This window comes from Protopterus annectens, chromosome 10.part0 (genome assembly GCF_019279795.1).
Source record: "Protopterus annectens isolate FY-2018-M chromosome 10.part0, PAN1.0, whole genome shotgun sequence".
Taxonomy (NCBI): domain Eukaryota; kingdom Metazoa; phylum Chordata; order Ceratodontiformes; family Protopteridae; genus Protopterus; species Protopterus annectens.
In genome coordinates this window covers 1,757,964,670-1,757,981,454 of record NC_056744.1, presented here as the reverse complement: position 1 = coordinate 1,757,981,454, position 16,785 = coordinate 1,757,964,670, and the positions used below count along the sequence as shown (strand labels likewise).

General features: G+C 40.7%; 1 protein-coding gene across 2 annotated transcripts in view; it reads right to left on the bottom strand.

Annotated features, from left to right (window-relative positions):
• Positions 1-16,575, bottom strand: part of LOC122813985 (leukocyte surface antigen CD47-like) — a 288,924-nt gene extending 272,349 nt beyond the window's left edge. The window contains exon 1 of one of the 2 annotated variants that reach the window (XM_044086555.1): positions 16,402-16,575. In XM_044086555.1, coding sequence (XP_043942490.1) covers positions 16,402-16,480 — 79 coding nt within the window. In that variant the 5' untranslated portion in view covers positions 16,481-16,575. Of the gene's footprint in view, positions 1-7,705; positions 7,896-16,401 lie in introns of those variants that run through there. The other variant, XM_044086556.1, reaches the window with a different exon arrangement.
• Between the last annotated feature and the right edge of the window lie 210 nt (positions 16,576-16,785).

The following is a 16,785-nucleotide window of genomic DNA, read 5'->3' as shown; positions in this document are numbered from 1 at the left end:
ATATCCATTCCTACTCGATGCCGATATGCTTCTGCTAGCCTAAGCAGGGAAGTCATCTTAGACTTATTCTCCTTGTGTTTCAAAACAGGAGCCCCCCCCCCCTTCAGAATGAGGAATATATAATCTTGGTATGCACTGATTTTTATAAATCATTTGGTGAGCATGAAGCATCCTTCTTGTTTTCCTATCTAGTCTATACAATATGTTTTGGGGCCAGACAGTCACTCCAAAACTGTCAGTTAGGACAGGAAGAGCAAATTGGTTTATAACTTGGATTTTGTTCTGAAATGTAAATGCTGTTTTCAGGATTAATTTAAGTCTTCTAAAGTATTTCTTACTAAGTTTTATTTGATGATCATGTTTTATTGTTGATCCTTCATCAGTTCCCAAATATTTATGCACTCCCTCTTGCTCAAGCTCTTTTATACCACATTCTTGTCCCAAACTGCCGTTTTCTTGATGGTGCAGTTTTCCCGCTTTAAAAGGTTTTTGGCACATTTATCAAGACCAAACGATATTCTTGTATCATCTGAAAAAGTTGACAACTTGCAGTTGTGTTTTCAGTTTCTCATCCGATGAGCTATACAGTTTTAAATCACAGAAAAAAAAAAGAAGATGAGAAGTCTTTCTATTTTGTTGTTTTCTAGGATCCAAATTACAGCCATGGCCTAAGCTGTTAAGTAGACAGCTTAATGGGTTAAGGGCAAGACAGAATAGCAGCGGTGGCAGAGTCACCATGGAATACCCCCTTTGGAATTTTTATCCCTGGGATAATAATTTGTCCTTTCTCATGGTTTAATTGCAAAGTGGTCTGCCACTGTTTCACAGTCACTAATGTAGCTGATCAGTGTAGGGTATATCTTATACATTTTTAAGCACTCTTATCCATGAATGTCGGACACTATCAAATGCTTTTTTGTAGTCAATCGATGCCATACTTAGATTCTTCCTCTTTTTACAGTTCTCCACTATGACTTAAATGATCCTTTGTTCCATATGACTTTCTTTTATTGCCCTTTTGCTCTACAACAAATGATCCTTTGTTCCATATGACTTTCTTTTATTGCCCTTTTGCTCTACTGCCATAACTGAGTTCTCTTCCAAATGACTAAAAACTCAGCCCTGAATATACATGATATGATGTATATATGTACACACACAACAATTTATTTAAAGGCCACGTCATCAAGATACCTAGACTACCATCATCAGTAAATGATTACTTTGGACTTGAAAAGAAAGGTGGTGTTGTGTTACAGATGTACAACCTTAATCCCCCTCCTCAACCCAAATCCAGGGAGGAGATAAAGGGCACTGATGCAGAGTTATTCTGCTACCAGCTCTGTTATGGTTACCTACTAACCAGAAGAGGTGAATGCACACTTCCACATATGTGAAGTCTCCCAAACAAACAGCCCATCAGTTGCAGGGTACATCATGCAAGGCTGCCTCCCTTTCTCATGATGGGTAAGCCAGCATGTATCACATGCACTCATCCTCCCTGCCTGGTCCCCTTTAGCACCTATATTGCTAAATGAGGTCACATGTAGTACAGTAAGAGCTTTATCCCCTGCACCATCTGGGGCAGACTGTTATTCCTGTCAAGGTGCTTGCTATATTCTCTTTATTACTGTAATCAGAGTACGTCTCAAAAGGGACCCTTATGGTACAGCCCACTTACCTGCTCAACAACAGGCAATGGTTACTTACGCACGCAGGCCTCTGGCAACGGTTACTTAATGCATGCAGGTGTAACTCACTTACGACTATTACTTTCATCAGAAAGTGAATTAATCACTTTCACTGCAAGTAACAGATGTGATTTCACCAATGTACTAACCCTGATCCTAAAGACCAAGTCTTTAATCCAAATACTAAAACCCATCCCTTAACTCTAGAATTCCACCTCTAATCCTAAAAACCCCCTTCCTAACCCTATTACTGTACCACACACAAAATGCAATCCAAACCTATAAAAATGTACCTCAGAATAAAGTGGATCACCTACGCAATGCGTATACACTTCCCATTTTATCTCAGAGAAAGCACACCATTGTCTTACTTGGCACAAGCTGTGATTACACTACTGTTTGTATGCTAAGTAACCATCACCAAAAGTATCACCAAACCACCTGAATGACTGGGGGGGGGGGGCTGGGGAAAAGGGCCAGTGAAAGCACAACAGCAAGCCCTGACCAAGTATGCACTTTGTGATACAGATAATTGCTTTACCCACCATACATGAAATTAAAACAAACTCAGCAGACATCAGAGCGCTCCTTTAAGACTCTCTCTCATTTTCTTGGATAAGGCCCTATAAGCACACACAAAGGCATTTAGTGGCACTAAGATCCACAAATGTTTATGTCCACACGAAAAACTGCAAAAATTATCAGTGCCACAAAAAGCACAAAGTGGTTTGCTACAGACGCCTGAAAGGCAAGGAAACTGAGACATGTACATGGTGGCATCCGCAGCTAAGGGGGACCCCAAGCTTACTAGAACCATAGCTTAAAAGAAAAATCTCTTCATTCTGAAGACCAAATCAAGTGCTCGTCTACTTCAAATTGTAGTAAGATGTCTGTTCCAAATTTAACATCTTGGTGCGTCAATTTAGCATACTTTGAATACTTCAGCAATTCAGCTGTTACCACAAATACAACACAACACCAACAATTTATTAACAGTGAAATGTTGAGGGTTTCACAGAGGCTGTTATTACAATCATGCACTATTGGCACCTGCCCATCACAACCCCTAACAGATTCAGGCTCAAAGAAACAAAAAAGGCTTCACCTTAAAAATCAAAGAAAAACTATTGTAGATAAACAATGCCAAAATAGAATTTCACACTTAACTTGTTCAGAAAATACATGCTGAGGCATAACATGTTACATTCTGTTAAATTTTAATTGAATTAGGGTAATATTAAAAAGTGTCCCTTATTTTGTAAATTTATCTGCCCCTTTTTTGCCTTTGTCCAAAATTCTTCAGTAGGAAAAAAGAGAGGTGTAGCTCTGGCTTGTGGGATGGGGGGCCTGCCATACAACATTCACTTATGTACTCCAGCACATACCTGAATTCAGATACTGCTTGCTATCAGTACTGAAGTGCCTGCTACAGAGCTTTCCTGTGAAGTACATGCTGAAGCATGCTGGTTGCTAAAGGTCTTAAATGTATTAAGTTTTTTTTCTCCTCAACTAGAGTTATAGGGTAAGATCACTGAGAGGGAAGAAAAAGATAAGGAACTACAGCAGTCTGAAAGGAATAACCAGTACAACGAAAACATATGAAGGACAGAATGGCAGTAAGTGAGGAAGGTATGGTATGATCTACATTCTAACCATTTGCCCTTACATCCCAACTTATTTCAAAAATGTACTTCCACTGGAGTGGTCTGCAACCACTCGCCCCCAAATACTTAAACTGAGTGAAGTGGCGGGGACAACCCATCTCAAAACAATGAGACTCTGTTCACCTTTCCATGTGTAGCGGTCTTCTGAACAGTGCTGGAGTTGACACCAGTGAGGCACACAGAACTGTTTCACCAACACAGAAAATGGTTAAAATGACTGACATACAGTAAGGGAAATTCCTGACATTGTTGTTACCATCCACAAGGGGAACAGAGGGTGTCCTCCAGCCTTCTAAGGCTCAAAATTGTTGGCCTATTTGTGGTGGTGGGCCTCAGAAAGTTCCCAGTGCCAAAGAATCCTATTACTCATCTCCCTAATAAAGAATGCAGGATTATGTACAGGTTTGGGAAGCAAAGTTAAATGTTCTCCACCTTCTCAATAGACTTTCTCAAAGAACATCAAGGTGACCTTTTCGAACTTACTTTTTTTAAGCATGGCCAAAAGCACCAAAACCAAAAAATCAGGGAGAAAACAGTGATTCTGTGGGCATTTCCAGGATGACCCCCTCTTCTGTTGCGGAGTAATGCAACCTCTGGGTTGGTGACCAAAGTCCTCTGGAATTAAGTGGCACTACCCAGATTCCATGCTCAAACATCCCAAGGTAGAGGCAGTTGAAGGGTCATCTGCACCTCAACCTGTCTACATGGCTGGCCACAACACTGGACAGGTGGATAACAATAGTAAATTCTACTGGATATACAATTCCATCCCATATCCTCCAGCCTTACACACTACCCTTGTCTGACATCCCACCTAGTAAAAGAATAACCCTTCTAGGAAAAAAAAGGGGGGTGCCACTCAGAAGTCTCACCAGACCAAAAAGAGTTACTACTTTCTTTTCTTGAGTAAAAATAAACAAACCACCAACCAAAAGTATAAACTCATTTTAGTAGCCTAAAACCAGTTAATTCCAGAAAAAGTGCATTCCATCCAAGAAAATAGGATGCGTTTCTTCAACCTACAAGACATCTATTTCCTCCTAATGACAACCATGACTTCCTAATTATACATCTATGTAGGAAACATTCATTACCAGTTTATGACTTTTTGATTTTCTCTCACCATAACCCTCTGAGTGTTCATCAAATGCAGGTTTCTTGGGGCCTGGATCCATGTTATACAAGGATGGAGCACTGACCGTGATCCCTGTCACCAGGGTTCAATTAGTGACTGAGCAGGAAGGAAAAGCCATAAACGAGTGTGGCCTGCTTGTCTCTTTAGGGAAGAAGGGTGGTGGGTATTTGGGAGGACACAGGAAATGTGATTTCCCCACAAGAGGCCAGGGAAACCATTCCCTGGCTTCAGGGTCAGAGCAGAAGAGCTTGCTTGCTGGCAGCACCACTCATAGATGTAAGGGATATCTATCATGGTTAGCCCACTGCATATCCTTTTACCGCTTAGCCATGGACACTCAAGGAGGAAGGGCTAAAGAAAAAGCCCTCAAACCACTACTGATGGCTGCCTTAATGGTGACCCTTCTTGGCAAACTCTCACCATCAAGAAGGTAAGACTGGATCAACAGGCCAAGGGGGGAATAACGAACAGAAGGCAATGGGGGCAAAGGTTATGAAAAAAAATGCATGTCTTCTGCTGCAGTGAACCAAAGGTTGCAAGGTATGAACACATCTCCCTTCCTGGATGACTAGCTCTTTGCTGCCAGAGTTTGTTCCCATATGCTGCAACTCTACTGTTTCATATTGCAAATTCACAGCTGCAGCCATCTGAGCTGCTTACTTTCATAGGCTAAAGTCTATATACATTTGCATGCAAGGCCTGCTTATCCACCACAGGATTCTCTCTTTTCAAAAACGAGTTTAACAAATTATTTAATCACATTCTATCAGAGTTTTAATTTTCCCGCAGGCTCAAGGGCATTGATCCCACAGTATCCCTCCGTGAGGTTTTACACAAGAATATTTCAATGGACTTAAGAGTACAATGGTCTCCGATTTCTGATTCCACGACTCCCTAGAATTCCCAAAGGTTATAAAGCTAACAATACGGTAATTGCTCACCCCAAGCAAACCTTGGAGACAGCATTTTTTTTGGTCTCTCCCCACTGGTGACTCTCAATATGGATGCCTCTGCCCTAAAAGGAAGCACTGTCAATGGCACACTTCAGAGATACACATCAGCAAATGGATAATAGTTTTAATATCAGCAAAGTTACAGCACCTCATGCCTTTCAGCACTCTACTCCATAGGTTAGTACTCAGTTGTCTGCCTTAGTGGGCCATTTTAAGCCTAGCCAAATTTCCCATCCCAGAGGTAAGAATTAAACACTATACCTTGTCAGCCTCAAACATACAAGATGTCATTGGCCATCTATACCAGTAGAACAGCAGCATTTTAATACATCAACAAACAAGGGAGAAAGCCAACTCCCCTTTGTCAAGAAGCTATGAAAGTATGGGAATAAGAAATGTCATGCAACCATTTCTGACTGCAAACGACACTGCTGGATAAGCCAGCTCTTTCCACTAGACAGGCTTATTTGCTCAATAATGCTACACAAGTGGCACAAATATTGCTAGTATTGCAGTGGTTCTGTCACTGCAGGAAACTTGGCTTTAACGTTTCAGATTCCCTGTCCAACACCAAATGCTGCAACTTCTTTTCCCCTGACTCTTCCTTCATGAAGAACATTCCACAGATGATCTCATGTAGAATGATCCCCCAAGGACATGTCTGTGCTTTCCTCTCAATTCTAATTGAGAAAGTCAAATGACATATTTCTAAAATAATTCTCACATCCCTATTCTGACCAAGACAAGCCGTACCTATTCCGAGTCTCCTCCTGCTTTGGCTCTTGATGACCCTACTGCCCCATCCAAGTCTCCAATCCCTATATACTACTTGCTACTTCCGAGTTCCAGCCTAACCCTACCAGGGTAGTCTAGATTTGAGAGGCCCAGCAGGAGAAAATACCAGCAAGAGGGTTCTTTTTTCCATTACAGCTTTATTTCAGGGTCCAGTTTTCAATTTCAGCTTTAAGGGTCCAGATCATTAGATCGCTCTATTCTACTATCCTATCATTCTCAGACAGATCTTCTTGAATCAATCTTCACTTAACCTTTTAAGGGTAACATTATGCCTATTTAGAACTTTCATTAAAGCTCATGTTCTAGGTTTCCATTCTCTCTGAAAATTTATAACATTTTTCTGAATGGTACTTTTCTTCTAAAGCCTTCCCTTCAGACTACTGTTTTTTTCTGTGGTACTTTTAATATGAATTGGAAAAACTTACTTTTCTCCCAAATGAACCAGTCTCCACAGCACAGCCTTTTTCTAGTTGCAATTACATCAGTTAAAAGAACTGAGTTACAAGTCTTGCCTGTGCAAGCCCCATATCTTGTGTGCCAGTAAATGTTTTTACATCAGAGGTAGCCAATGAAACTAACCGGAAATGACCCATTATCCACAGCATAGCCTTTCTGTAGTTGCAATTACATCAGCTAAAAGAACTGAGTTACAAGTCTTGCCTGTGCAATCCTCATATTTTGTGTTCCAGTAAGAGTTCTTTTACATCAAAGGTAGCCAAAACTCGGTCAGTTCATCTTGCAGTATTTTCCCCCTAATTATTTGAACACAGAATCTTTACTACACAGCATGACGTCACAGACATCTTGTTCGACATTGACAGAACAAAAATGATGTTCAGCTGTTCAAATCTTTTAGTAACAAAAAACAAGTCAGTGTCAAAAAGATGCCCCAGCTAATCAGTCGATGGACTGCATCAAATTCTGTTGTGAAAAGTAAATCAAGTCTTTGTCTTATAACCCTATGAAAACTAGTAAAAAGTTCCGTACTGGCAGACAAAAAAAAGTCTTTTATTCACAAATCCAACAAAGAAGAAGTCTGCCTTGTGCAGACGAAAGCGCTCAATATTTGTTGGATTTGTGAATAAAAGACTTTTTTTGTCTGCCAGTACGGAACTTTTTACTAGTTTTTATAGTTCTGTTTTTGCTATCTAAGAGTCTTATAACCCTATGAGCCAGCCCACTACAGAAAAAAACTTTTAAAAAATGCAGCCAAGGACAATAACTGTGAAACAGCTACCTGGTCTTCACTAATTTCCTGTCCAAGATGTTAAAGGCCACATGCTGACTCTAGATCCCTTTTTGGGGCCACAATAATAAGAGGTTATGATCCCACAAAGGCAATCACCCAGGAAGATGAGCTTCTGAATCTTGTGATGTTATCCGTGACAGACTCCTATTAAAGCTAGTTATACACATACCATAATAATACGCCTGGATGAACAGTTCCATCTTGTGTAGTATACCTACCCATCTTCACCTCCTTTGGTCAGCTAGTCTCAGAGCTTGCTGTTGTTTCTTTCGGCTTTTCCCAAAGGTCTACTGATAAAAGAACTGGTGATCCTTAAACTACCCCAACGTTGTTAGCATGCCAACATGTCTGTGTACAACATATGGACTGGCATCCAGGCTATCAGCAAGTCTATATCTCATTTCACTGTTAACTGAGACAGGCTCCAGCCTCTGTCGTTCCAAAACCAGGAACAGGATAACGTGGGTAACAAAAAGAAAGAATGAATGCATAGCCAACTTATGTAAAACCATAGCAGACGTTAATACTTTTAAGAAATATAAAGTTTTCTGTTGTAAACATCATACTCTTCTTTAGTGCTGGACTAGTGGCCAAAGCAGCCAGCAGCCATAAAGGCCTCTTATATACCATGTCTATGTATATACTACAATGGGAAAATGCACACATTCTTGAGAATTAGTCTGTTCACGTTTTCTTACCATCATGTAATACAAATCCTTAATCAACACTACAAAATGGGTTCACAAAAGACAAAAATATGATTGGCTGCCAAAAGTGCATAAAGTTTAAGTACTAACGCACTCTAAATAACAAGTGCAGGCTTTACTCCACTAGAATATTTTTTTTATTAACTACAGTGTGTGGCCATTCTGCATACTGCAAAGTTTTCCAAATAATTAAAATAAAAAAAGCTAAAATTATTTTTACAAAAGAATAAGCGACTTTCTAGTAGTATAGTACCTCGTAAGATGTGCAGTAGCAAGTCCCGCCTAAACCCTGCCCACCGTCCAGCAATACGTGACTTGTTAGTAAACTTAAGTCATATTCATACCGAAGGCAGCATGCATGAATAATCATTGTCTATTCGTAGTTCGCCCTTTTCTTCAATGAAGTGTGATCTAAGAGTTGGTATATGTAATTGGCATGGAGGTGCAGGGGGGCCTCACCGCTGCAAAAGCGAAGGGCAAAGGGCCTGTGAGGTACTACACTAACACAAAGCTGGAAAAACCTACATAAAACATAGTTGTAAACTAATAATAATACTTTACACATTATACAATGTCATTATCAATGCTATTTTATGTCGGCATTATCTTATGTTAATGCGCGTCTACTGTCTTATATACTCTGTACTGTTTGTATAATAATTTCTCTGTATGTAATTAAATGTGGAGCTTTTCTCCCCGGGCTTCCATTGAAAATGGGCTCATCTTAGGCCCAGTGGACTTTCCCGGTAAACAAATGCAATAAATAAAGAATTTTTGTTTCATTCATTTATGCAGGGAGCAAAACCCCCCTGAGGGAGGAGCTATGCCCCCCATCCCCCAATTAAATATACCCATAGCTCTCAATCTCCATCTCAAAAATGAGAGGCACTAGTCGTCATAATGTAGTACAAATGGGAAAAAATGTGGAACACGTAGTAACAGCTTACTAACAACTTCAACTATGAAGGTCATATGATAGTTAAAATATGCTGGTTTTATTTATTAAAAAAGATCTTTTAGGTTTATAGGATGGTACTAGGCTATCAGCCCTAGGGCCTATACAAGCCTAGCCATAACAATTCCCTGGATATTTCTTCCCACAATATTTACTTCCCTGGACCCCTGTCAAGCAGGGCGACTGACATGAATTTCCTATCTCCTGTCCAATCGTCAAGGTTACTTTTGAAGAGGGTCAAGGAGGCGCTCTCTGCTTGACATGTCTGGGCAGTCTATTCCATAGTATGGGGAGTCTCTGGGTAAGGAACTTATTCCTCCAGCATGTTTTGTTCATTGTGATGACAAGCTTTAGATCCCTGGAGCGCGTGGCTATGAGGGATTGGGATTTCTTTAAGAGGAGCATGTCCAACAGCTCAAGGTTTGACATGGCCTTGTATGTTAAGCAGATATCGCCTCCGAGTATACGATATGCCACAGAATATAGCTGGAGTTTTTTTTAGATGGTCAGCATAGGGCATCTGCTTTAGGCCTGTGATTCTTTTAGTGAGGTATTTCTGCGGCTCTGCGGCTTTTCCAGCTCTTGCAGATGTCTTGCGAGGTACATACCAAATGGGGCATTGTACTGGGTTTAATGAGGGATGAATACAGCGGGACAATGACCTCCTTTTTTCTGGAGTAAAAGCCCTTAGTGATGAGGTGTGCCACATAGAAGGATTTCCTGACTGTTGTGGCGATGTGGTTATCTAAGGTGAGACCACTGTCCACCTGTGTCCCTAAGTCTCTCATCACACTTTCGGTGTTTAGTGTACTGCCACCTATGTGGTAATTCTTGGGTACATGTTTTTTCCCCAAAGGGGATAACTATACATTTCCTGGCATTAAGCTTGAGCCCATAGCTCTGGCACCAAGCATGTTTCTATACGGCCCTTTTGTAGAATATCCACATCATTTGGAGATTCAATAATGGCTCCCAATTTGCAGTCATCTGAGAACTTTGTTAGCCAGAGTCCCTTAGTGTTGGCCTGTACTTCAGAGAAGTAGATGCCAAACAAGAGTGGTTCCAGGACCGAATCCAGAGGTACTCCACTTGTCTGGAGCTGGATTTGGAGTCGGCTACTTTTACAATCTGGGTTCTGTTAGTAAGCCAGTTGGCAACCCATCGAGTGACATAGGGATTTATGCCCAGCTTAGTAAATTTATACATGACTCCAGAGTGGGGGATGGTGTTGAAGGCCTTGGCAAGGTCCAGATAGGCTGTGTGAACCGCCTTACCCTTGTACACAGCTCTGGAGACTGATTTGAAGAAGTCAATCAGATTCAGGAGACAAGATCGGCCCTTCACGACCCCAAACTGGGTGGGGTCCACTGTTTGAAGGTTGCCAATGTCCCCATTTATAAATTCCATGATAATGCGTTCCATGCCCTTGCAGATCAGGCTTGCAAGACTGACAGAATGGTAGTTCCCGGGATCCAAGGTGGATCCCCCCCCTTGTGGAGTGGGATAATTGTAGCCGTGCACCACTCAGTGGGCACGAAGCCTGAGGTGAGGCTATGATTAAACATGACACTTAGGTGAGGTGCCAGTTCATTTTGTAGCTCATGTAGTACACAGCCCAGGAAGTCATCTGGTCTCATGGATGCTGTAGTCTTAGCTTTGGAGAGTGCGGTTTCTACCTGCGTGGCAGTGATTACCGGAAGTTGGCATCTTTTGGTATTGAGATGGGCCCTTTAGGGGGTGAAGTTGGCACTAAATCGATCCACCAGGATATTGGCAATATCCTTGAAATCGGTACATTTAATGCCATTCTGTTGTAGCTCAGAGCAGATCTAAGCATTGCCATTTAGATTCTTGACATAACTATAGAATGCCTTGTGGTTGCCTTTGGAATCTTTGGTAATTTTATTTTTGGAACTAACTTTGGAGGATTTTATGAGGGATCTCAGCTTCTTACCGAGGCTGGTAAGGGAGTTTTTTTGCATCCTGGGATTTTCCTCTTTTCTGCAACAGTTTCTTCCTTCTGTTGCATAGTTTGTTTATGGCAGGGGACCACAGGATTGGCTTCCTTTTTTTGGAGGAGAGCATCTTGGTTCTATATGGGATGGCACGATTCATGCACGAGTGGATGTGCTCATACAGTGCCTTAGTGTAGGATTCAGCAGTCGAACTTTTGGATCCCGTCTGCATGGGTGTCATGAAGTTAGTCACTTCTGACTTGAATAGCATGAAGTTGGCTTTGGAGACGTTTTTTTTTTTTTTATGAAGGCTTCCTTACTGGGGGATGGGATGTGGATGTCAAGGGTGATTTGCTTATGGTCAGACTTGACCAATGAGGGGGTGACCACTGGTATGGAGTATTTATCTCCCATGTTGGTAATGATCAGGTCTAGGATACTGCAGCCACTGGTGGGACAATGCATTAGTTGATCGAGGGCATTGGCATTTATAAATTCCAAGAACCGCTGGGAAAAGGTGTTGGTACCTGAGTAGTTTTCCCAGTTAATGGCAGGGTAGTTGAAATCACCCAGTATTCGGGTATTTGGTTGTATCTTAATATTTTCCAGTATGTTTAGAAAGGTGTAGTGAGAATCTTGGGGCATGAGTACAGTCTTACCTATTGTTAGTTGCACCTGGAGAATTTCAAATGCATTGTGTTGGGCAACTAGCCTGGAGGTGTGAATATCCTTGGTGAATATGGACATTCCTCCACCTTTAGCATTTTGGTCTTGGTTTGGTGGCCGAAAAGTGTGGTGAGAGTTGTAGCCTGGTATTGCAGGTGTGCTCTATGGAGCCTTGAACCAGGTCTCCGTTACTGCACAGATATCGATGTTCTCCATTTTTAGGAGTGCCTCGAGAGAGAGAGAGTGCACTTTGAGGTTTAGACTTCTAGCACTGAGTAGCATTACCTTCAGATATTGACCACAAGCAAATTGGGGTCAAGTGCCTGAACAAAACTAATAACCACAGTAAAATGCAAAACCAAGCACTAACAGGAGGTTGAAATGAAAATGCCCACTGATGACTCAAATAATCAATTTTAATACATTAACGCAACCTTCACAACAGCGTTTTCATCCAAAATGGACTTCATTGGATATGAAAACCATCAATTCCCTCACCTTTTATACTTCCCTAAACTGATAACTGAGTCAGTTTGCAGTAATCACACCATCACAAATTAACCAAGTCACAGTTAACCCCTTAGTAAACCAGAGTAAAACCCTGAAAAAACACTGCTGAGTAGTAATAAAAACAGCATAAAAATGCAGATGCAGAGTTTCTACAATGGTAAATATAAAAATATGAAACATATATAAAATCGTAGAACATATGCAAGATGCATCCTATATATTTAATATATAACATAAAAAGCATACAATATGCTAAAAATCAAATGAAACAGAATAAAATGGAATAACTTTCTAATTGGATCAGTCGTGACATTTTCTATCCTAAATGCATAAAAATATATATTTAAAATGCTGAAAGTAATCAAACATCTTTTTAATTGGATCAGTCGTGACATTTTCTATCCTAGATGCATAAAAATATATATTTAAAATGCTGAAAGTAATCAAACATCTCCCCCCAATAATGAGAAAAAACAAACTGCCAATTTATAATGTCACAGCTCTCATTCTAAGAATGGGGGTGATCGAAATATGTTCATTTAACCCCGGGGTCTTGTTAGCCTCCAACAATAGTTGCCAGTACAGTTCCCTTACTTCAATTTTGTTCTCCCACGAGCCTCCCCTGGGATCTATATCCACCTTCTCCAATACAAAAAAATCTCCACTTAGCTAGGGTGCAGACTGTGGAATGTTTGTAAAGTGCATTATTGTGATCTTGACTTTTTATGGCATTTAGATGCTCATATATTCTTCTTTTTAGTTTTCGAGTGGTCTTACTGACATAGAATGCCCCACAGTTCTGGCAGGTGGCCAAATATATCACTCCTTCACTACAATTGGAGTAATCGTTGGTCTCCACAACTCTGTACCTATAATGTACACCCTATCCTGATTCTGTATGTACGGACATTGGGCACATGTGCCACACTTGTAGGTACCTAATTTTTTTCCTACGAACTGGTTTCTTCCCCCTTTCCAAAAGCTCCTTCAGGTTTTTACCTTTTTTGTACGTAAACCGTAAGGGGTTCTGGAATAATCCCCCCAAATCGGAGTAACACTTAAAATTATTCCAGTGTTGTGTTATAATGTTCCTAATTTGTGGGGTGTCAACACTGTAGTACAAAGTTACTTTCTAGACACCCATTTCCCCCTCTGCATATTCTGCGCGGGCAACAAATTATCTTCCCTCTGACCTAGTATGGAACTGAACCTACCAATTCTTCCCTGCTTGACCTCTGCCATGATTTCATCCACCAGACTTATAGGGCATTTTCTGGCTATGAACATTTCCTTCAATTTGTTACTTTCCAGTTCATATTCCAAATTGTTTGAGGTCATCCTAGAACTCGGAATGAATTGACCTTTTAAAATGCTTCTTTTCTGCTGGAATGGGTGTGAACTGGTAAAGTACAAACAGGAACTAGAAAAAAGTGTCTTTCTTGCATATTATTGATGCAAAATCCTGTAGTTCTACTTTTTTCAAAGTAACATCCAGGAAGGTCATTTCCTGATGGGTAATGTGGTGGGTGAATTTTAAAAATTCTGTGGTTTGGTTGAGATAGTGGATGAATTTGTACAATTTGGTCTCGGTACCGACCCAGAATAAACAAATGTCATCCAGGTGACGTTTGTAATATGTCCAATACCTGGCATTTTCAGAGGAAAAAACAAACTTCGCAGATTGCATACGTTATGGTGGCGGTTTTCTCCTTTGAACCTTGCCTAAAAAAAGGCACTATAGGGGTGGCAAGAGCTTTACCCAGTAACGTTACTATGAATCCCAGGGGTGACAGGTGTATACCATCTCTAGTAAAGCATCGTGGTTTGTTGATCATGTCTTCCCAGGCAGACAGAAACTGGACCCCCTTTGAATGACACAGGAAGCTGGACCCCCTTTGAATGACACAGGAAGCTGGACCCCCTTTGAATGACACAGGAAGCTTAGCGAATTGAAATCTATCATTTTGCCCTTATACTGTGGTATCATACTGGGAGAAGGCAGGATGCTACTCAGGGCTAGGGTCATACCTGCCTGGGCCACACGATCCGAGAGCTCTTCCATGTCTCTTTTAATGAATGAATATTAATCATTTCTATTCACCATGGATATCAGTTGGAAAAATTCTAACACTGAATTTGTGGCAGACCCTTTCAATGAGGAACTTCGAGGAGCATGAACTTTTTAAGACCTCAAATGAGGTTCGTGCCTCATAATTAGGTACACTTCAGAAGTATAAATTATATGCCAACCCCTAGATCGCACTATATTAACGAAAAGGGTAATTTGCGAAAACAAATGACTATTCATGCTGCATCATGTTTCCCGTACCATAAACAGCCCTCTCACAGTCATCCTAAATCTGCGCAGAACGGCCTGCGAGGCACTACACTAACATAGTCGTAAATGTTTTTTTCTTTTCCCTGAATCCCCACCACTTCAACCGTAGTAGTGATCGCAATCACAGCACCGTACTGTCCGGGTTTCGGGGAATTCCGGTTATGTCCACCAGTAACCCTTGAAGTCTAGTGGGGAACCGGATTAGCCACCGCGTTTTTCAGGTCGACTATGCGGTAATCTCCAAGTGTAGTACCTCGCGGGTAGTTCTGCGCAGCTTTGGGCGTGGCCTAACCGATTGGCAGGGGGGGGGGGGACGAGTTTGAGTGACAGGCATGCTAATTTCCACAGACTTGATACTGTGTTTACTAGTACGTCACTATTCACTACACAAACATTCTCAAAACAACCGGAATTACTAACGCTCCCAAAACAACAGTTGTAAGTGCAAAAGAACACAAGTAAACTGTCATTCATCGCTAAAATAACAATGCCTATTTCCACATTCTACATACTGTGCAATCACAAACAGGCATCAGCATATGAAACGGGCATTACTAACACATAACCCAAAACAACACTTATATTGCATATAGTACACAATTAGGACTACGTGTACTAAAAAAAAGGCATGCTTCGCTGTGGGTAATTATTTTCAATTTGAATGCTGTTAGCTGACTACTGTGTAAGAAACAGAAAACACGAAAGAACTTGTTTTTAATTTACTTGTCGACAAGCACTGGACAGTGTTACTAAAAACGTTGAAGCAAATTATTTACTAGTACAATAAGCAACTAGGTAAGTTACAGAATACACATAGCCTGTTAAAAAGTTAAACTACGAGTAAAGAACAAACCATGGCATTTAATAATTTAGACTGTAAAATAAATAGACTGCTTTAGCTTATTACTTTGAGCCTTACCCACGTCAGATAGAAACAATTTAGCTGACTTACTTTACAGAAAGCTGAAGTGAACATCTTACACACTCAGTGATAAAATTTGTAATACTTTTATCCAAGCTAACGCGAGAACCATTTAAACTCACAGCTGCACTACCTACTCCCTTTTCAATCATTAGATAACTATGGTGGTTTATCAACAGCTAGAGTATGCAGGAGTAGCTAGTATCTAATGACAGCATTTTACAAGTTTGAACTTAATTACGCATAATATTTTGCAGTGAAAAAGAATCTGCGCACAACTGGGTATTAATGACTGCCCTACTTAAATGTAAAGTAAATGATCACCAGCCAGGCTTTATAATAAATGCCCTATAAAAAAAGCAAATAAATAAATGAAAGTTCTAGCGCAAGAAATCTGGACAAAGCGCAAAAATAATGACATGTTAATTTGAGTACTCAGACTGTATCTTTGCGAGTATTAAAGTATGTTTTAGTTGCGTGAATAAACTTGTTTTTCTGACTTGAAACTATTGAATATTCATACGGATGTGGCCTTGCCACGGCGATGTGAATACTTATGCGGGTATGGGGTCCGTGCGGCTGGAGGCGTGTTTGGGGCAGGATTTGCTACTGCGCATCCCGCGAGGTACTACACTTGGTGATTACTAACTATTCTGCAGCACCACCCTTTCTACATCAAAGTGTTACAAACTTGAGAAATAAAAGGGTTACAGCCATTTTTGTTAGTCTGTTAGTAGCTAGTTCTAATGTCCAAGCCGCTAAAACAACAGCTGAAAGGAAGCACAGCATCGACAACAGTAATTAGTATTACACGAAGACAAGCAGCATTAAGCAGACAGAAAAAGATAAAGCAATACTTGCAGCAAGTAAATGGAGCGTAGAGTAATAGAAAAAGAAGAAAGCTTTGCAAGGCCATTTCGGAACAGTCGCAACTAGACATTTCAGACCAGCGATAAAAACAAGGTCGCGTCTAGATTACGTCAGCTGAAGGGACCTTGATTACGTCACATTCGACGTCACGGAGTGGAAAAGGAGCGGTGTTACTGGGTTGGGAAAGGGGCAAAGTTAGCCGTTTCACACTTGTGAGTTACTTTGCTCACTCGAAGTCTAGTACAGAATTGCGAGAAAAGGTAATTACCGATCGGTTTTACTTAAAAAGATACGATTTTTTGTGTTATACTAATAGATCTTTTCATTTAGAAGCTTACCCTTTTTATTTAAGTAAGATATGATTCGCACATGCAA